The 20,287-nt window shown below is 53.3% G+C and overlaps 1 protein-coding gene and 1 long non-coding RNA gene across 2 annotated transcripts; one reads left to right on the forward strand and one right to left on the reverse strand.

The window, feature by feature from the left end:
- Window positions 1-5,431: 5,431 nt before the first annotated feature.
- LOC143661978 (uncharacterized) lies at window positions 5,432-7,393 on the reverse strand. The gene is made up of 3 exons (XR_013165063.1): window positions 6,946-7,393; window positions 5,946-6,087; window positions 5,432-5,788 (listed from the first exon to the last, which is right to left on the reverse strand). It is a non-coding gene; the product is annotated as an uncharacterized LOC143661978 (long non-coding RNA).
- A 7,138-nt stretch (window positions 7,394-14,531) lies between these two features.
- Window positions 14,532-18,509, forward strand: LOC143673799 (beta-lactoglobulin-2-like). The gene is made up of 7 exons (XM_077148777.1): window positions 14,532-14,658; window positions 14,920-15,059; window positions 15,589-15,662; window positions 16,668-16,769; window positions 17,600-17,698; window positions 17,922-17,965; window positions 18,341-18,509. Exons 1-6 carry the CDS (start codon window positions 14,563-14,565, stop codon window positions 17,936-17,938), a joined length of 528 nt encoding a protein of 175 aa, XP_077004892.1. The 5' UTR covers window positions 14,532-14,562; the 3' UTR covers window positions 17,939-17,965; window positions 18,341-18,509.
- Window positions 18,510-20,287: the final 1,778 nt, after the last annotated feature.

A 20,287-nucleotide genomic window follows, 5' to 3' on the forward strand; every position in this document is an offset into this window, starting at 1 on the left:
AATTGGCCGCAGCTCTGTCCGGGCTCTGGTTTCTAAGACGGCTCCTTTCCTCACCTCTGATGGCCTCGACCTGAAAGCTAAAATGACCAGCCTCCGGGCTCCCTCCAGCTGCCTTTTCCCGGACCCCCCAGCACCGGGCTCTGCTCCCCCCACCACCAGCAGGCCCTCCCCAGGCTGCTCTCCCTCTCTGGGAGATGACCCTCTGTGCTTTTTGCTGCTTCTTTGGTAGCTACTTCTGGACATTTGCTTCTCCCCCCACACACACACACCCTGCTCACGAATCCACCCCTCCCTCCCCAGCTTTTAGGAAAGTGGTACATAGAGCGCTGGGCGGGGAACCTGCCCATCCCCAAGGAGAAGAGGCACCACCCACTGCCGCCCTTCACGTTCATAATGAACAGCATCCAGAAGTTAGAGTTCAGGATGAATATCATGTGAGTCCCCCAGCCCTGCCCCCGGACAGCAGGCCCCTGGGCCGCCTGGCCTCTGGGTGCTGTGTGACCAAACTCGGCACCTACGGCTGCCTCTCCTGGGACTGTCTCAGCAGCTGCTGGTTTGCGGTGGCCCCGCGGGGTCGCCACAGGAAGTGACCACAGGCCTGAGGGCGGGAGCCCCCTGGGGTTTGCGCAGTCCCACGTGGCGTCCGCTCCGGCCTGGGGTTGCCGGCACAAGCCTGTGACGCAGGGCTGCTCTCCATCCTGCCGAGAAGGGAAGTTCGGGTCTGGGAGCTTCTGCTCTCCCGTGGGAGGCCCGGGGTGGGGGCAATGCAGACACAGAGGGTGGGGGCCGCTGCTGACATAACCTGGGGGACTAGGAACCATGAGCTTGCTGGCGCTGTGCCCAGGGCCTTGGAAGGCACATGGGGTGGGGATGGGGGGCACCCGGTTGTTCCCAAAGCACAGGGCCTGCCCCTCATCTGCCTGCTGCCCTCCTGCCGGTGCCAGACCTGGGGGCCACGGGTGCGGGACGGCCAGGCCAGGGGGCACCGGCCTCTATCCACCGCCGGGGCAAGGCCCTCCCTACCGCCCCCGTCTCCCCAAGAACTCAAGGGGCTAGCATAGCTCCCGGTTGGGGCCTGGTCCATCCCCCAGTGTAAGCGGAAGCCCCCACGGCCTCCCAGGGGCTGGAGAGTTGCAGGGCAGTAGATTCAAGTTTTCAAAAATTGTTTTCAAATTTTACACACTATATCCACCAAACAGCCCCCCATCCCCACCCCGTGACCGCTAATCTACTTTCTGTCTCTGCAGATTTATTATTTCTAGATGTCTCTTTTAAAGACCACTGCAGTATTTGTTCTCATGCGTCCTGCTTGTTGTTCTGAGCATAATGTTGCCAGAGTTTCGTCCAGGTTACAGCCTGTCAGTTTTTGAGATGTGCCCCCGCCCCTGCTCATTCAGGTTGGGGCACAAGGACAAGGGGTGCCACCCACCAGCTGGCCTGGGGGCAGCCCCAGCTCCAGTTTGAAATGAAAGTTCCATGTGGAGGTCCCTCCTGCTGCCAGGCTTAGGAGGGCTTCCTGGAGGCGGCAGTTCTGAGCAGAGTCTTGGAGGAAGAAAATTTGGCAGAAGCCTTATTGTTCATGCAGCGTGCATGCCCCCAATTCCACTGCCCTGGGGTGGTGGCTCGAGTGTCCTTCAGGGGACATGTGCCCCTATGGAAAGCTGAGGGCAGGGGACCCATCCCATGGGCACCCTCCTCTGCCTGCCTGCGGCTGCTCTGGGCATGACATCAGGAACCACAGCCGCTTTCAGGCTGCCATTGGGTCGGCTGCTAGGAACCCCCGAGGATGGGGGGCTGGGGAAGGACTGGGCTGGTTTTCAAGCAGGGAGACACAGCGTGTCCAATTTTATGTTCCAGGAAGGCCATCGGCTGCCAGCAATTCAAGTTGCCCCTTTTGCAAAGCTTTGAGCCAGGATACTTCTCTGCCTGTAAGTGCTGGGCTGTCTTTCCCTCTCTCTCGACACCAGGCGGCGGTGGGCAGCGGTGGGTAGCCTGAGCCTCCTGCCCATGTCGCTGCAGCGTGGAAGCACAGAGTCTTCATAGGCTTCCTGCCCGGAAAGGAGCACGCCATCGCCCACTTCAAGGGCAGGATAGAACACAACTACTATCACATGATGAAGCTCTTCGGTGCGTCCTCACGCTTGCTGAGCTTAGGTGGAGGGGCTGCAGCCCAGCCAGGGGCTGGGAGGGGCGCTGGGAGCTCGCTGACCTCCCGCCGAGAGTGCACCAGTCCGAAGGCTCTGGCATCCCGGCGGAGAGAAGCACTGCAAGCTCGCATGGCCCTCCGGTCCCGTTCCTCCATGTCTGACATTCCTGGTGCCCAGAGACCACCAGCCAGAACCCACAGTGGCCCCCCAGCCCTCGGCCCCCACGTCCCTGATCTTGGGGTCCTTCCTTCTTCGTGGGCCTGCGGCGTGGCCATGCCCAGATCTGCTGACCTCAGCAGGGGTGACTCTGCCCCCAGAGACACCAGGCAGCGCCCAGAGACCCCTTTGGCCGCCACGACCGGGGGGGAGGGGCCTCCTGGCATTGAGTTGGGGAGGCCAGGGGTGCTGCTCAACCCCTGTGGTGCCAGGCGGAGCGGCCTCCTCTAGACCCGTCCCCAGGGACGCTGCCAAACCTGACTCTGGGATGACAGCTCTATTCCCACTGAGGCTTGCCAGGGCCCCGGCGCCAGCCATCTCCCCAGGGTTGGATGACCTCCTGTCCCCTTCCCGCCCGCCCCGCAGGCCCACCCCCACCTCCTGGCGCACGCCTCCCCTCGCAGCAACCCTGGGTCCCCAGGGTTCACAGGACCCAACTACACAGGGGCTGGCTCTGAACAGGAGATACGGACTGACAGACAGTGGGAGGAGGCGGGCGGACAGGGGACGGGGATGGACAGACAGGGGACACAGATGGGTAGATACAGATGGACAGGCATAGGAGATGTGAATGGACAGACAGGGACATGAGCTGGCTGGTCCACTGAAACCCCTGCATCCCTGCCCCTGGCCACACCGACCCAGGCACCTGACACTGCCTTTCTCCCCTGACCTGAGTAGAAAAAACCCCAGACCACGGAAAGCTCAGCACAGCACATGTGCATGCTTTGGACAGGGTGTGGGGCCAGGTGCTCTCTGCCAGCCCTGAGGGGCCATGCAGCCTCTAGGGCCTGGGCTGAGGACCCTGGGGATAGATGCCCTACAGACTCCCATGGGGAGTGGGGTGGGGTGCTGCTGCAGGGGGGCCTGGATAAGGGGCCTAAGGATGGAGCACAGCCCCCTCCTTCCCACCCCTTCATGGAGGGGCTGTGGCAGGGCCGGGCGAAGCACCCCACAAGCCCAGGAGGCACCACTGGGGAATCCCACACCATTTTCTGCTCTGGGGGTGGAGGGACCCGAGAGGGAGCCTCTGAGCTGGGAAATCCGGGTGGTCAGTCCTCAGGTGTCTCTGTCCCCCCAGATATCTCAGTCCCCCAGGTATATCTGTTCCCAGGTGTCCGAACTCCCAGGTGGCTCCATCCCCAGGTTTTCCGTTCCCCAGGTATGTTTGTTCCCCAGGTGTCTCCATCCTGCATAAGTTTCTATCCCCCAGGTGTCTCAGACTTCGGGTGTCTCCATCCCCCAGGTATCTCCATCCTCCAAGAGGCTCATGTGCCAAAACTGTTCCTGTGCTCCGGGCCTGGTGGGCTGTGAGGGTCTCTGAGGCTACTTCCTGCAGCAGGGGTCTGTCTGGGTCTCTGTGCAGGGCCCTGGGCATCCCCAGGTGGTGTTCAGCTTCCCTGTAGGTTCTGCCTCCTTCCCGGGGTCTGGGCTGGGGACCGTCCTCCCCTGGATGAGCCCCTGGGGATGGCAGCCCCAAACCTTCTCCTGCCCAGAGGCCCCGCAGGAGCTCTCAGCACCCCACTGTGTCCGGGGTCCCTGCCCCTGTTCGGCTCCCCACAGCCTCCCCGTCTGGCCTGCAGGCCGCACACTGGATGAGAACTCCGAGGCTCTGCAAATCTTCGAGAACTTCGTGGAGAGCAAAGGTTTGAACAAGACGGACATCATTGACCCGCCGCACATCGGTAACCAGCACAGAGCTTCTCTCCTTCTCCCCGTTTCTTCCTCACTGGGGGAACCCGAGGGCCGGCGTCGCCTCCCCGCGCCCCGCCTCCCCAGAGCACCCGCCCTGCCACTGTCTCCGCAGATGCCTGTGTTTTATCCAAGTCTTAGCGCAAGTCAGAGGACCTTCCCAGGGCTTCCCACAGAGGATGGCAGAGCCCCCTGGCCGCTCCTCGCTGCCCGCCTGTGGCCGTCCCAAATCAGCTCCATTGAGGGCTGCCGCCTTCAGTTCTTCCCGGAGCCCCCGCCCTCTCTTCCTGCGCCGATCCCGGGTCCCCAGGACCCCCTCCCCCAGCCCTCACCGGGGTGCCGGCAGCTTCTCCGGGCTTTCGGTGCCAGCACACGTGTCCGGAAAAATCCGGCTGAGGTTTCCTGAGCGTGTGTGGCGGGGGGAGTTTTTGTGCTTTAATGCTTTTAATAAATATATAAAACAGAGGAGAGAAAATTCACAAAACCCAATGTTTACTTTAAAGAAGAGAAATAAACGCCTGTGGAACCCCCGCCTCCTGTGTGATAAAGGTTCAGCCAAGGTCTGCCCCTCACCCAAGCCAGCCACATTCCCATGGCTCTCAGTAAATCTTGGCCTGTCCTGCTAGATTCTCCACAGTTTTACTGTCTTTAAATAAATGGAAGCAAGCCATCGGTTTTCTTTTGACTTCCCTTTTCCTATAATTTTAAAAGGGCAGCTTATTCATCATGTTCCAGATTCAAAACCCAAAACCTCGGATGAGAACGGAGGAGTTGCCTGCCTCGGCCTCAGGCCCCGGGCCCTGTAACTTGCTCTCCTACTGCTGCATGAGTGGATCCCTGTCCCCTTCCCCGGGGTTCACATCCCTAAATAAAAACGCAGTGGGGATGGATCGGGTTTCCCTGCCTTTCTTAGACAAAAGCTAGCCCAATAGGCCCTGTGTTTTGAAACCAAGATTTTTATTATTTTGCTTTAATGAGTCTTCATGTGGCCTTCTCCCTGTCTGTCCATGCCTCTCTCCCTTCCTTATAAGGACCCCAGTCCTACGGGATCAGGGCCCATCCTAATCCAGCCTGGCGTCATTGTCTCTGACCCCACCTTCAAAGACCCTACCTCCACACTCATGGGATCAGCAGTTAGGGCTTGAACATGTCTTTCTGGAGAAGACAATGCAACCCAGGGAGCCCTCGTAGGGTCAGTCATTCACACTTTAGTCAGAACAAGAGCCCACCCCCTGTGTCGCCTAAAGCATCAGAGAAGTGTGTTCTTTCCTGGGATGGAGGCCTCCAAGGTCAGGAAATGGCCAGAGCATCCCACAGGCTCCAAAAAGCCTCAGCACCTTCCTACCAAAACGTGGAATGGAAGCCCCAGAGGCAGGAGTGGGCAGGGGGTTGAGGGAACACTGGAGCTACAAGGCCACAGGGCTCGAAGTGAGCAGACCCTGCAGCGGCTCGGAGCCACTTCAAGTCCGGGCTTCACCCTCCTTCAGTGACGTCTCACCAGGGAGTCACATATGGGTGACTTGAGGGTTTATTTTTAATTTTAACATTACAAAAATTCTCCAATATCCAGAGAAGAGAGGACGGCATGTCGAGTATGCTCTCTGCGCAGCCTGCACCATGTCCAGGGCCCTCTTCTTGGCACTGTCCCCTCCTCTGCCTGCAGCCTTGGGGGAGGGGGGTGTTTTAAAGCTGTCTCCACGCCACTCAGCACCAGCGCACACCTCCATTGAGAGCTGCCTCCCAACAAGGCAACATGCCGTTGTCACACTCAGTCACGCAAATGGTGGTAGTGGCTGAGTCCTCACCCCAGCCCCCTGCCCCGTTGAGACCGTCTTCTCCTGATCACAGCCCCCTCCTCCAGAACCGGTGTTGCAGCCATGGGCTTTTTACCTTTGAAAGCCTCCCAGGTTCCTGTGGACCCTGGGACACTTCCTTCATCAAGTGACCCAAGCGGTGGCCTCGTTCTGTCTTACAGAGAACCACAGCTCCACGTTTGTAGTTTGAGCCTTCACGCTGGTAGCTGGACAGAAGGCTGTGCAGACAGACAGATCAGAACAGGGGATGGGCAGTGGGGTCTGCAGTGTTCTGCCTGTTAGGCACACCTGAGGGTGTCTGGAGCTGGGGGCCCCGCTGGGAGTCAGAAAGAGCAGATACGCAGACAGGCCGGCCCGAGTGCAGGGGCCAGCGAAGCTGTGCAGAGGAAGGGTGGGGGGCAGGGAAGAGCCGCCGACACACTGGGCAGGAGCACGAGAGCCCCAAGCCCATCCTGAGGGGCAGGGGGCCTCGGGTGGCACCTGAGATTATGGACAAGGATGAGATCGCCCAGAGCAGCAGAGGTCAGGCTTTGGGGCATGGACAGAGGGGAAAAAATTCCAGGAAGGTGTGGAGTCAGAGGGGCCGCTAGACAGTAGCCACCGGGGAGGCAGGGCTGAGGGCTGATGGTCCTGAGGCAGGGCTCGGCAGGAGCTGGGTGGGAGGCAGAGCCAGGTTTGTTGAGTGACGGAAGACTAGTCTCCTCTAACTGGTCATCTGAGGGGCTGCGAAGGGGACGAGAAGGTGAGGGAGCCGGGGCAGAGTGTCCAGCCTCTAGGCTGCCTGCTCAGTGCCCTTCTCAGCCCGTCCTATGGGGCCAGGGAAGCTTCTGGGAGCCGCGGAGAGTCCAGGAGCACAGGTGAGCAGGAGTGGGTTGGTGGGGGCCTGGGGGAGCCAGTCAGAGCCGTGATTCCCTCCCCAAGGGTGCTGGGGAGCCGGTCAGAGCCACGATTCCCACCCTCTCTGGCCCCTGAGTGCAGACCCGCTCCCTCCTCCCTCTCTGGGACGTGGGTCTGAGCTGGCGGGGTCTGAGTGAGACACACAGATAGGACTTGTTGATTCTGGGGAGGTTACTTACTCTGAATGAGGAACATTTGGTCATCTGATTCCACGAACAGCGATAAACGATCTTCTCCTCCTTCGCGGAACTGGGGCGGCTGTGATCGAGCCAGGTGTGTCCAGGTGAGCCAAGCACCTGCAGCTGGTGAGTCCCTGGGCCACGGCCAAGCCGAAGAGCCTGAGGCAGCAGATGGGGCCTGGCCAAGGACACGGCTTCACTCCCAGCTACCAGGCATTCTCATGCCTCGAGCTCCTTCACCTTGGGGCGGAGGGAAGAACGTGTGGCTGAGAGAAAGCAGGAGGCTGGGGTCCTGGTCCATATGAGTCAAGATGCCAGAACTCTACGTATGGAGCCACCCAGCCTGGAAAGTGTTCAGGCCGAAGGCATTACCCCTTTGTGCTGTCCTGGGGGAGCCATCCAGGCCAACAGCACCCCAAGGTGCCAAGACTCTCCCCACCACCACAAGGGGGTGGAGTCCCACTGGCCGCTTTTAAGACTTTCCATTTCCTTCTGCACGAGGCGTCTCAGCATGATCTGTTTTAGGCTGTTCATTGAGAGGTTCTTGGGTCGTGTGTTTATACTTTTCATCAAATGCGTTTTCTGTCTGAGCCTCTCATTTCTTTTTCCTCCTGAGACTCCTCGTAGGTCAGACCTGGGTTTTGCCCCATGGGGCAGGGATGCTCCAGCCTTCATCTGCCTGGCTCCATTTCTTCCCTTTCATCATATCTTTGCTTCATGTATTTTCTGGTTTTCTGATTCATTAAGGTGGGTGGACACATCTGAATCTTGCTAGTACACGTTAGCCCGAAATAGAGGTTTTTATTTGTATTTGATTTTTTTAGCTTTTTTATTTTGAAAACATTATAAATTCATGGGAAATTACCCAAAAAGTACAGAGAGGTCCCATGTAGCCTTCACCCTCCTTATGGAACTAAGTAAAATCTCACATTTCTACAGCTCAATATTGAAACCAGGAAACCAGTGTTGGTATGATCACAGCCCATCTTCGTTTTTCTCTCCCAGGCACCTGTTTAAATGTGGTTCTGGGTCATTTTATCAGACACCCAGCTCCAAGCACTCACACTTCCAAGATGCAGAACCTTCCACCTCCGAGAAAATTCTTCATCCTGCCCCTGTGCAGCCACACTCACTCCCCACCTCTGGCGACCGATAAGTGGCTCTCCCTCTCTAGTTTTCCATCGCAACAATATTGTAGAAACGAGACCATACAGTTTGCAGCCTTTGGGGATGGGCTTTTTTACAGTCAGAATAATTACCTTGCGATTCATCAAGTGTTGTGAGTTATCCATAGTTAATTCCTTTTTACTGCTGAGTAGTATTCCACGGAATGGATGCAATACAGTTTGGTTAACCATTCACTTGGTGATGGACGTTTGGTTTGTTTCCAATTATTCATTATTACAAATGAGGGCAAGATGGTGGCTTAGCAAGGTGTGGGATTTAGTTCGTCCTCCAGAGCAGCTAGTAAATAGCCAGAAACAGTACAGAACAGCTGCTGGGGCCACATCAGTGACTGGACACACAGAGTACCCCAGTCTGGACCAGCTGGACTGGCTGCGAGCCCCCCCAGAACCATGAGTTCCCCAAGCCTCAGAGCCAGTGCCCCTCCCCACAGGCTACTTCCCAGAGGAGAAAGGAAAGGGACTTTACTAGCAGTAGGGGCTGAGCACAACAAAACTCCAATTGTGGAATTAATTAACAAATTCTGACTACTAATAATAGGCCCCCACTCAGCTGAACCTCAAGTAAAAGCGGACGTCGCTGGTTTTTGTCGCAGTGCAGAGTGGGCAGGGCTGGCAGAAAAAGAAAAAAGAAAAACACAGAGGTTTTTTTTTTTTATCTAAAAAGGTCTAGGCCCTGAAGGAAAGGAGGGGCACATAGGGCCTGGAGATACACAGAGCAACGTACCAACCTGAGCTCTTGACTGGCAAACCCAACGAACGGGGTCCTGCTCTGAAAAGCATTTTTTCTTTTTCTCTTTTGTGGCAGTTTCTATGGATTGATGACTCTTTGGATACAGCTGCAAGGCTTCTCAGGCTCTACTGCCCCAGGCATAGGCAGAAACAGGCTTGTTTGAGAGCTTGTCTGGCACCTGTGCCTTCCCCAAGAGTGGGTGGGACCCAGCTCAGGTGGAATCCCTCCCTCAAGGAATTCAGACCCCAGGGTCTGGAAAAGTGAAAGATTAAAGCCAGCCTACAACCTCTCCTCTGTCTCCACCACACCCCCAGCAGGGAGAGTCTGCTGAAGTTAAAGGTACCTTATGCTGGTGGGACCCGCAGGCAGAAAAGCGCCACATACTGGGCAGGACAGGAAAAATGCAGAGTCCAGAGACTTCATAGCAAAGTCTTTCAACCTGCTGGGTCTCACCCTCAGGGAACACTGATGCAGGTGACCCTTTCCTCCTGAGAAGAGGCCAGTTTGGTCTGGGAAAATCTGGCTGGGGTGTATAATACCTAAGTAGACCCTCCTAAGGGGTGGGGGAAAGGCACTTACTATACAGGCAGGGCAAGAAACAAAAAAAAACAAGAACTGAAAAATTCTGATTTATTAAACATCTAAACTAGAGGACTAGAATAAGCTGAACTGAATGTCAAAGAACAGATAGACAACAAAGTCATCCAGCAAGAAAATCCTAGGGAAAAAAAAGTGAAAACAATCTCCAGAACAAAATAATTAAGGTAATTAAATGCCTAGATGCCAGCAAAAAATAGTGAATCACACTAAGAAAATTGAAGAAACCCCAAAGGAACAAACCAACAATTCAAATGAGATACCGGAGTTGGAACAATTAATTCAGAATGTTTGAACAGACATGGAAAACCTCATCAAAAATCAAATCAATGAATTGAGGGAGGATATAAAGAAAGCAAGGAATGAACAAAAAGAAGAAATTGAAAGGCTAAAAAACAAATCACAGAACTTATGGTAATGAAAGGCACAGTAGAAGAGATAAAAAAAAACAATGGAAACCTACAATGTCAGATTTCAAAAGGGAGAAGATAGGATTAGTGAACTGGAGGACAGAACATCTGAAATCTGATGAGCAAAAGAAAATATAAGGAAAAGAATGGAAAAATATGAGCAGGGACTCAGGGAATTGAATGACAACATGAAGCACACAAATACACGTGTTGTGGGTGTCCCAGAAGGAGAAGAGAAGGAAAAAGGAGGAGAAAAACTAATGGAGGAAATTATCACTGAAAATTTCCCAACTCTTATGAAAGACCTAAAATTACAGATCCAAGAAGTGCAGCATACCCCAAAGAGAATAGATCCAAATAGACATATCCAAGTCACTAATCAGAATATCAGAGGTCAAAGAGAAAGAGAGAATCTTGAAAGCAGCAAGAGAAAAGCAATCCATCACATACAAGGGAAGCCCAATAATACTATGCATAGATTTCTGAGCAATTATTCATTATTGCAGATAAAACTGCTATGAACAATTATGCAGTTTTCCTGTGTCCATACATTTTCATTTCTCAAGGACAAATTCCCAGGAGTGCAATCACCAGGCTGTATAAACATGTGTTTTTAAAAAGAAATTTTGAAACAATTTCCAGAGTGACCGTACCATTTTGCAGCCACTCAAAGTATACATTTCTCAAAATTTGGGAGACCCAGTTTCTCTGCAATGTCCCTGACATCTGCTATTTTCACTTTAGCTGTTAGAATAAGTAGGTAGTAACGTTTCATATTAGTCATGGTTCTCTAGAGAAACAGAACCAACAGGAGAGACCTGTAAATATGAGATTAATAAAAGGTGTATCACACTACTGTGTGAATGGAAGAGTCCGAAATCCGTAGGGCAGGCTATGAAGCTGATGGCTCCAATGAAGGGTCTGGACGAACTTCACAGGAAAGGCTCGCTGGCCAAAGAAGCATACGAAAGAGTCTCTTTTCTTCCTTAAAAGCCTTTAACTGATTGAATTATCTCCTTGTGGGAGGCACGCCTTAGTTGACTGCGGAGGTAATCAACCACAGATGCAATCAACCGACTGATGACTTAATACACCAGCCTTCCAGTTTATCAACCAGCCATGAAATGTCCTTGCAGCAATGGTTAAGCCAGCGCTTGCTTGACCAGACCACTAAGCGTCATCACCTGGCCAAGCCGACCCCAGACCCTAACCATCACACACGTCATCATGGTCTTAGGGTTTAATGGTGGATGACCTTGACTATCTATTCATGTACTTATGTTCCATTTGTAGATCTTCTTTGGTGATTGCTGCTTCATATGTTTGTCCATTTTCTAATAGGATTTTATTTTAACTGTTGGGTTTTGAGAGTCCTTTGTATATTCTAGATGCTAGTCCTCTGTCAGATATATTGTTTAAAAGCATTGCCTACGAGTCTGTAGCTTGTCTTTTCATCCTCTTAGCAGGACCTTCTGCACAGAAAAAAATTAAAACTTTCCTAAAGCCCAGTTTATTGGCTTTTTCTTTTACAGACAGTGCTTTTGGTGTCGTCTCTAGCCCAAGACCCTGAAGAATTTCTCTTTTGTTTCCTTCTAAAAGTTCTATAGTTTTATGTTTTACGTTTAAATCTACGATCCACTTTCAGTTGATTGTTGTGAGGTTTAGGTTGAGGGCTATTGTTTTGCATATATATAATCAATTAATACAATTCCATCAGTCGAATGGACTATCCTCCCCTCACTGAGCTGCTTTTGCACCTTTGTAAAGCATCAGTCGGCTGGTCTTACATGGGTCTGTTTTGTGGTTCTCTGTTCTGTTCCATTGGTCCAATGCCCATCTCCGTGCCAACACCGCATTGGCTTGGTTCCTTCTACTCTACTCTTTTTCAAAATGGTTTTAGCTAGTCTAACTTTCTGTGTGTGTGTGTGTGTGTTTGTGTGTGTGGTTTTTTTAATGCCTTGCCATAAAATCCTTTTTAATTAGAAAAGTTGTACGTTTACAGAAAATTCATGCACAAAATACAGAGTTCCCCTATCCCACCTATTTTTAACACCTTGCTTTATTGTGGTGCATTTGCTACAATTCATGAAAGGACATTTTCATAGCTCTACTATTAACTATAGTCCACGGTTTAAATAGCGTTCACCGTGTTGTACAGTCCTACGTTGTTGTTATTTTATTTTATTTTTATTCTACTAACATATACAACCTAAAATTTCCCCCACCTTCCACCAGGTAAATGTTAGAATAAGTTTGTCTATATCTACAAAATCTCTTGCTGGGAGTTTGACAGAAATTGCATTAAAATTATCAATCAATTTGTGAACAACCAACATCTTTGCTATGTTGACTCTTCTCGTCCACGAACGCAGTGTGTTTGCACCATTTCTTCAGCTTCTTTTGATTTCTTTCCTCAGCATTTTGTGGTTTTCAGAATACAAGTCCTGTGCATGTTTTGTTCGGTTTATACCTAAAAGTTTATTTTATTTCTTTTTTCAGCTGTTGTAAATGGTCTAGTTTTCAGTTTCAGTGTCTGTGTGTTCATTACGAGTCTATAGAAACATGATTGACTTTTGCATCCCATGACCTGCCTAAAGTCTTTAGTTCTAGAACGTTCTTACGGTACATACTTGCACTCATCTTGGTAGACAATCGTGTCCTCTGCCAACAGGTACCATTCTAGTTCCTCCTTCCCAGTCTGTGTGCCTTTGTCTCCTTCTTTTTTTTTTAAGTCTCCAGTATTTTATTTTTTTTAATTTTTTATTAATTTTTAAATTAAAAAAATATTACAAGAAACACAAAATTCTTAACATATGATCATTCCTTTCTACATATATAATCAGTAATTCACAATATCATATAGTTGCACATTCATCATCATAATCATTTCTTAGAACATTTGCATCAATTCAGAAAAAGAAATAAAGACAACAGCAAAAAATTCATACATACCATACTCCTTACCCCTCCCTTTCATTTGTCACTAGCATTTCAAACTAAATTTATTTTAACATTTGTTCCCCCTATTACTTATTTTTATTCCATATGTTCTACTCATCTGTTGACAAGGTAGATAAAAGGAGCATCAGACACAAGGTTTTCACACTCACACAGTCACATTGTGAAAGTTATATCATTATTCTATCATTCTCAAGAAGCATGGCTACTGGAACACAGCTCTACATTTTCAGGCAGTTCCCTCCAGCCTCTCCATTACATCTTGAACAACAAGGTGATATCTACTTAATGCATAAGAATAACCTCCAGGACAACCTCTTGACTCTGTTTGGAATCTCTCAGCCATTGACACTTTGTCTCATTTCACTCTTCCCCCTTTTGGTCGAGAAGGTTTTCTCAATCCTTTGATGCTGAGTTTCAGCTCATTCTAGGGTTTTGCTCAATCCCTTGATGCTGAGTCCCAGCTCATTCCAGGATCTCTGTCCCATGTTGCAGGGAGGTCACACCCCGGGAGTCATGTCCCACGCGGACAGTGTCTCATTCTCCTTCTAGCAAGAACTCCCAGCACCCTGTAGAGTACAAGCATGAAGAACAAACATCCTGGCTTTGCCTCAAACTTAGGGACATGCATTCCATCACTCACCCTTAGGCTGATGCTGCTCAACTGTTATTTTTAAGTTCTAAAGTAATACTTCCCTGAGGAAAATAGACAGACGGGACAGAAATGGAATGTCCACTGTTGCTCTGACAGCATCCGCCCTTCCAGATATTTTCATCTGTGAACTGGGAGATGGTCAATCAGGTCACTTGTGCCTTTTAAGATGAAAAAATATGTCTCTACATGTGTGCACACACACACCATAACTATATATATTATAGACCCACTATAAACTAAATATGCACATAAACTTATAGCTTGTGGCCATGGGCTGCTCAGAGCTTGCAGTCTGGCTCTACCACACTCCGTAAAACCAGTCATCTATTGATGGAGAGTTTGTTACTTATGTCTTTCAGAATATGAAAATTTTGTTTCGAGAACTGCTTCCTTCTGCCCCCTCTCAAAGTCCAAGGCCAAGAAGTCCTGCCTGGACTGCTTTCTGGGAAGGCTGACCCAAGATAAAGAGAGAAGAGGGGCTCCCGGGCCGTAGGGAAGGATGGAATAAAAAACCCACCTGGAGGAGCCAGGAGGGAACCGCTGCCCACCCCCCTACAATGACCACCATGGTGGGCAGCTGTGTACTGGGCTGGGCTTTTGTGCTCGGGGATGGCTGCAAGCGTGGTCACAGCAAGGGCACGGCGAACCCTGTGCGGAGCAGATGGCCACCCACCACCCTGACGTCCAGCAGCCAGGACTGACCGCTGAAATCCCCCAGGACACAGCCATCCTCAGCTCGGCCTCAGCCCAGGACGTGCTCCAGGCACTGGCAGCCAGCCTGGAACTCCAGCCCCAGAACCTCTGATCCGAGGCTCTTCCAGGAACTGACCCACCCGCAGGCCACAGGAGGTTCCTGTTTGGACCTGGAGGGGAGCCAGCGACACTCTCCCCAGAGAAAAGGCCTCGCATTGTCCTGGAGGAGGACACCTCCCTGGACCTGCGCTGAGTCCGGGGGTTCGTGGAATCCACGGCAGGTGAGGGTGGGCGGGCACTGCGCCTGCCTCCTATTTAAGGCCCAGCGTGCACGGCCTCAGCCTCGGCCACTCTCTGGAGTTCGGCAGTGCCACAGCAGCCGCCAGCATGAGGAGTCTCCTGCTCGTCCTGGGCGCCGCCCTGGCTTGTGGTCTCCAGGCCGTGAACATCCCCCAGCCCGTGGTGGAGGTGGACCTGGAGAAGGTTCGAGGGCCAGGAAGGGGGACAGAGGAAGCTGAGGGCGGGGCGTCTTTCCCGTGGCCCCGGGTATTTGCATGACTTCTGCTAGGCACCTCATGGGGCATGGAAAGCGCTTGCTGAAGATACCACCCCGGTTGGGGGTCGGGCCAGTGGGTGCCTCAGGTCCTGGGCCAGCTCCGCTCACTGGCCAGACCCTGCTTTCCCGGGCTGGGGGCTGGGGGCAGGACCCCTCCCCAGGAGAGCCACTCAGGACCCTCCCCTCAGGTGGCGGGCACCTGGCATACCGTCGCGATGGCAGCCAACGACCCTGGCCTCCTGGAGTCCAAAGACGCCCCCCTGAGGGTCTACATCAAGGAAGTGAGGCCCATGGCCACGGGCGGCCTGGAGATCACCCTGAACAAGGAGTGAGTTTCCCAGGGGCTGCAGCCAATGAGGAGCTTGCAGGAAACTGGGCTGGGCAGCAGGGCGGGCTCCAGCCCCAGAGGTGGGGTGTCTCCTGTTGGGACACGGTTTCAGGCTGCGGATCTCTTCAGCTACCCTGCCCCCAGGATGGACATAGGGTCCTTGGCAGCAGGGGTGGTGAGCTGCAAGCTGGATGTGAGATCCCAGCAGAGCTGTGGTCCCCTATGTGACGTGGGCAGTCCCTGAGAAGGCCCCTGCCTGTCCCTGGGGCAGGGGCGGGGCCCACATGGCTCTCAGCCCCTGGCCAGCTGGACTTTTCTTACTGGGCTCCCCTGCCTCCCACTGCCCACTTTGCTGGAGTCCTCTGGCCTTGGGGCCCCAGGGAGGGTCTGCCACTTTCAGGCCAGCACCCAGTGATCTTGCTCCCTGTGGGTCTAAGGCCTGTCCTGGCTGGGTGTTCCCTGGCCGTGGACACTACCTGGCCTGCTCCTGAGACTTTATGGATGACCCCCACGAATATTTGACTTTTAGGGAAAACCACAACTGTGTTGAGACCACCATCATCGCCCAGAAGACCCAGGATCCTGCCGTGTTCATGGTTAACTGTGAGTGCCACCACCTGGTGGCGCCATGCACCAGCCCCTGTCTCGATGGCTCAGTCTCAGTCCTTGAAAGAGCCTCAGCATTTTGGCAGCAGGGACTAGTCTAGGGTCGCAGGTCGTAACAGCCCTCGAGCTCACCCTCTGCCACAAGCATGCCCATGCCCCCCTCCCTGACCTCCCAGCAGCCAGATCAGACGTAGACAGGGGTGGGAAGGCCTGCAGCAGGAAGAGAGAGAGCAATAGAGTGACATCTCAAAGCAAATGCATCGGTCAGCCCCAGCAGCCAGGCCAGAGGCAGAGGCCATGCCATGCCTCTGCAACTGGAACCTGCTGCTGGACTGTCCCGGGCCCGACCTGCAGCCATTCAGGTCCAGAGTGCTCGCTGCCTGCCCTTCCCTGCCCCGTCCTGCCCTGTCCTGTCCTTCCAGATCCATGACGTGTCCTCTGGGCCCTGCCCGGGGTGGTGACACCAGTTACCAGTTCAGATGCTGGCCTTGCCCCAGACGCTCCAACCAATCCGCCTGCCCTGGGGGGTGGCTTGTTTCTGGAAGCTCTAGGGTGCCTCTCCCCTGGATTCTGGTATCCTCGCCCACATTCAGAGGAAGCCCCAACTTGGAATTGTTTTCCGATTCCTCCCAAACCTGGGGCCTGCCCTACAGAGGGCGGACACCTGGGAGTCAGCCCTGGGAGAGCTAATTCCCTGCCCCCAGCGGATGGGGGATATAAATCAGCCACACAGGGCAGTGGCGATAGAGACCTGCGGCATGGGAGGGCTGGCATTTCAGGAGAGCTATTTGCAGTCAGGGGTGGGTGCACAGGTCCCCAGCTGGTGGCACCCAGAGATTCCCTCCAGGGATCCACGAAGGAGTTGGGGAGCGGCCAGGGAGGAGCCCTTCCTCCTGGGGCCCTCCCAGCCAAGCAGGCTGGGCCCCCCGTTGCCTGCCTCGGAGGCAGCCTGAGGGAGGGATCCAGGCGGGACTCAGGGCCTTGTGTTTCGGAATCTTTCAGACGAGGGCAAAAGAAGGCTCTCCGTGCTGAACACAGACAACAGCCACTTCCTGTTCTTCTGCGTGGAAGCTGCCCAGAGCCAAGTGGCCTGCCAGTACCTGGGTACGTCCTGCCCAGCCCCAGGTTCCGGGGCAAACATTCCTTGGCTGGGACAAGGCCTGGAACCTCCCGGAGGACCCGCAGGCCTCTGGGTCGCCCCTGGGGCGTGTGGAGAGGCCCGGGACACACTGGCCCGAGGTTGGGAAGGGGCAGCCCCACGGAGCCCGGTTGGGAAGGGGCAGCCCCACGGAGCCCGGAGCCCAGGGTAGCTGTGCTGGAGCCAGGTTCTGACGGGTGTCAGGGGTATGCCCAGGGCCGGGGTCTTTGTCAGGGACACCCACAAGGGGTGGGGTCCTCACCAGGGGCTGGGCTGCCTTTACGCCCCTGGGGAACTCGCCATCCTGCTGGAACCTGGACCACTAATCTAACAGCCTCTGCAGCAGGAGGCATGAAAGCAACTGTAAAGCGTCATCTTCTCAAGCAAAGCTAGAGGCCATCCTCACAGACATTCCTAGGGTCCCAAAGTGGCTGGGGCTGTAGAGGCACCCCGTCTCTACACCCTCCATGGGTTTGAAAGTGGACAATCCAGATAAGGGGGGCCCATTGCTGTACCCAGAAGAAGGAAATAATTTGCTTTTCCTCTTTTGTGTGTGTGTGTGTGTGTGTGTGTGTAACACTGGAGCTGAGCGGGGCCCCAGGACTATCCTGACCTGGGCTTAGGGGTCAGGGGCTGGGCCTCAGTGCACAGGCTGAGGTCTCCAGGAGGGGTGGGGGGAGTCACCTCAGCCCCCAAGACTCCACTGTCGGAGCCCCCAGGTCCTCCCTGGACCCCACTCCCCAGCAGGGCTCTAGAATCCCACAGCATGTGGCCTGACATGCCCCTCCCCCCACAGCCAGGACCCCGCAGGCTGACCCCGAGGTCATGGAGAAGTTCAACCTGGTCCTCAAGACACTGCCTGTGCGGATCTTCCTGGACATCACCCAGGGCACAGGTGAGTGCGACCAGGCACCCAGGAGCCCTGCTCCCAGGGGAAGGCTAGGGACACGGATGCCCCATAGTGGCCGCGCTGCCCAGTCTCCCCATCCTCGGGGGACGGGAGAGGCAGGGCTATAGAGAGCCACTCCGAGGGGGGTCCCGTCTCCCCTCTAACCCCTCCCCTGGGTCCCGAGTGGACTCCCCAGTGACGTCACCCACGGCTCCCCCCATTCCCGCAGAGAAGTGCCGCGTCTAGGCGAGCTCCTGTGGCCTGCTGCCTGGGGTAACGTACCGCCCTGCCCTGTCCTGGGGGTCTCCTTGTGGTCCCGGGGTCCCTACTTACCTAGAAAGTCCGGCCGGCCGAGGCCCACGCTGCTGGATTGGCCTTTTCGCAGGCAGCAATTCAGTCCGGGTGGTGGGGTCCTCGGGACTGGGGAAGGGAGGAGCGAGGAGGAGGGGCAAGGGGAGGGGCAAGGGGAGGGGGTGGAGCGAGGGGGCCGGCGGGGTGGGAGGGACGGGCCACTCGAGGCCCAGGTGTGGGGTGAGGAGGGCGCTCTGTCCTGTGCAAGGAGGGGCTGCCATCACCCCCAGCTGAGGAGGGCCCCCCAGGGGTCTCAGGTGAGGTCGCCTCGTGCGAGCAGGTCCGCGTGCTTCCCAGGAGCCCAGCGCGTCTGCAGTGAGAGATGACGTCACCCTCCACCCGCGAGGACCCCGCTCTCCATGGAGGAGTCTGAGCCCCTGAAGCCCCCGGCCTCTCTCCCTGGCCGTCACCCTCCCTGGTCTCAGCCGGGTTCTCCAGCTGGGAGCAGCTTCCCTTTCAGCAACCAATAAACCAATAAATCAATTAAGGCTCCTTGCTGACTCAGTCCTGCTGAGGGGAGAGGGCGGCAGGGGCGCGGGGAGGGGGGCTCGGGACCCCAGGTCTGAGCTCTAGACTGAGTTTGCCCTGAGCTCTTGCGGCCCCTAGATGGCAGCCTCTCCCCGGCACCTGGGTAAGGCTGCCAACCCCTCCGTCTCCCTCTCCTGTTCTCTCCTTAGTGTGTTGTGAACCCCATCTGTGGGTAGGTCGATTCACTCTTGAAATCATAACTTTCATTTAAATTTCTTGAACAAGCAAAAAAGTTATTAGATGTCCTAGCACCCCTTGGCCCCTTTGCAGCAGGGAGTGGTGAGAGAACTAGAACTGGGGGTCCCAGTCTGCCCTGAGGATTGATGGGTGCCCAGGACACACCCACCCAGCCCCTTCACAGCTCAGCAGGTTAGGAAAACACTCCCAGCCATATGCCATCCACAAGAAACTCACTGCAAATCCAGTGACACAGAGTGGGTGACAGTGAAGGGTGCCTCATACAAGCATACAATACAAGCATCAATTAAAAGAAAGCAGAAGTGGTTATATTACTACCCAGTAGGGGTTAGGTTAGGGTTAGGGTTAGGGTCTCTTTGCTAGAGACAAAGAGAGACATTACTTGATGATAAAAGGGCCACTCTACCAAGAAGAAATAAAAATCCTAAAGGTGGATGCACCAAAGAAACACAACAGTCTTGAAATGAGTGAAGCAAAAAGTGATAGAGGGCGGGCCGCGGTGGCTCAGCGGGCAAAGTGCTTGCCTGCTATGCCGGAGGACCTCGGTTCGATTCCCGGCCCCAGCCCATGTAACAAAAACGGAGAAACAAAATACAATAAAACAAGAAAATGTTTAAAAGATGTTTCCCTTTCTTCCTCCCTTCCTTCCTTCTATCCTTCCTTCCTTCTCTCTGTCTTTCCTTTAAAAAAAAAAAAAAAAAGTGATAGAACTGAAAGTAGAAATAAACAGATCCAAAATTAGAGTTAGAGATTTCAATGTCCCTCTCAACAACTGAGAATACGACTAGACTGTATTGCTAGAAATTCCACCCAACAACAGCGCAATGCACATTTGCACATTTTTTAAGTGCTCATGGAGCCTTCACCAAAATAGACCATTCCTGAGCCATAAAACAATTTAAAGGAATTGACATCATACAGAGTATGTTCTCTGACTAGAATCAAACTAGAAATACTAGAAATCAAGAAATATAAGAGGAAAACCTCTAAACGAGTTGAAATTAAACATATGCTTCAAAATAATAGGTGAGTCAAAGAGGAAGTCTCAAAAGAAATAAAAAAAATACGGACTAAATGAAAATATATTGATATATGTAGCTACAACTAAAGCACTGATGAGAGGAAAGGTTAAAGCATTCAATGCATACATTATAAGAGAGGAATGATGTCAAATTGATCAGTTAATTTTCCGCCTCAAGAAACTTGAAAAAAAGGAAAATAAACCCAGAGCAGAAGGATATAAAAAAGATAAGAATAGAAAAAAATGAGATTGAAAACAGAAAAACATGTACAGTAAAATCAGTGAAACAGAAAATTGGTTTCAAAAACAATAATCAACAAATTGATAAATCTCTGACAGCCAGAACAGAAAGATGTAAAAAACATAATAATAATAAAAACCAGTAAGAGGGTGGGCCACGGTGGCTCAGCAGGCAGAGTTCTCGCCTGAGACCTGGGTGCGATTCCCAGTGCCTGCCCATGCAAAAAAAAAAAAAAAAAAAAAACCCAATCCAATTA

Source organism: Tamandua tetradactyla, chromosome 2, assembly GCF_023851605.1.
Source record: "Tamandua tetradactyla isolate mTamTet1 chromosome 2, mTamTet1.pri, whole genome shotgun sequence".
In the NCBI taxonomy this organism is placed as follows: Eukaryota; Metazoa; Chordata; class Mammalia; order Pilosa; family Myrmecophagidae; genus Tamandua; species Tamandua tetradactyla.

Excerpts from the sequence above, each read along its gene's own strand:
- LOC143673799 (XM_077148777.1), top strand. The coding sequence starts at position 14,563 with ATGAGGAGTCTCCTGCTCGTCCTGGGCGCCGCCCTGGCTTGTGGTCTC. Across the intron at positions 15,060-15,588 it reads GAGATCACCCTGAACAAGGA|GGAAAACCACAACTGTGTTG; the intron begins GTGAGTTTCCCA and ends TTTGACTTTTAG. Across the intron at positions 16,770-17,599 it reads AGTGGCCTGCCAGTACCTGG|CCAGGACCCCGCAGGCTGAC; the intron begins GTACGTCCTGCC and ends CTCCCCCCACAG.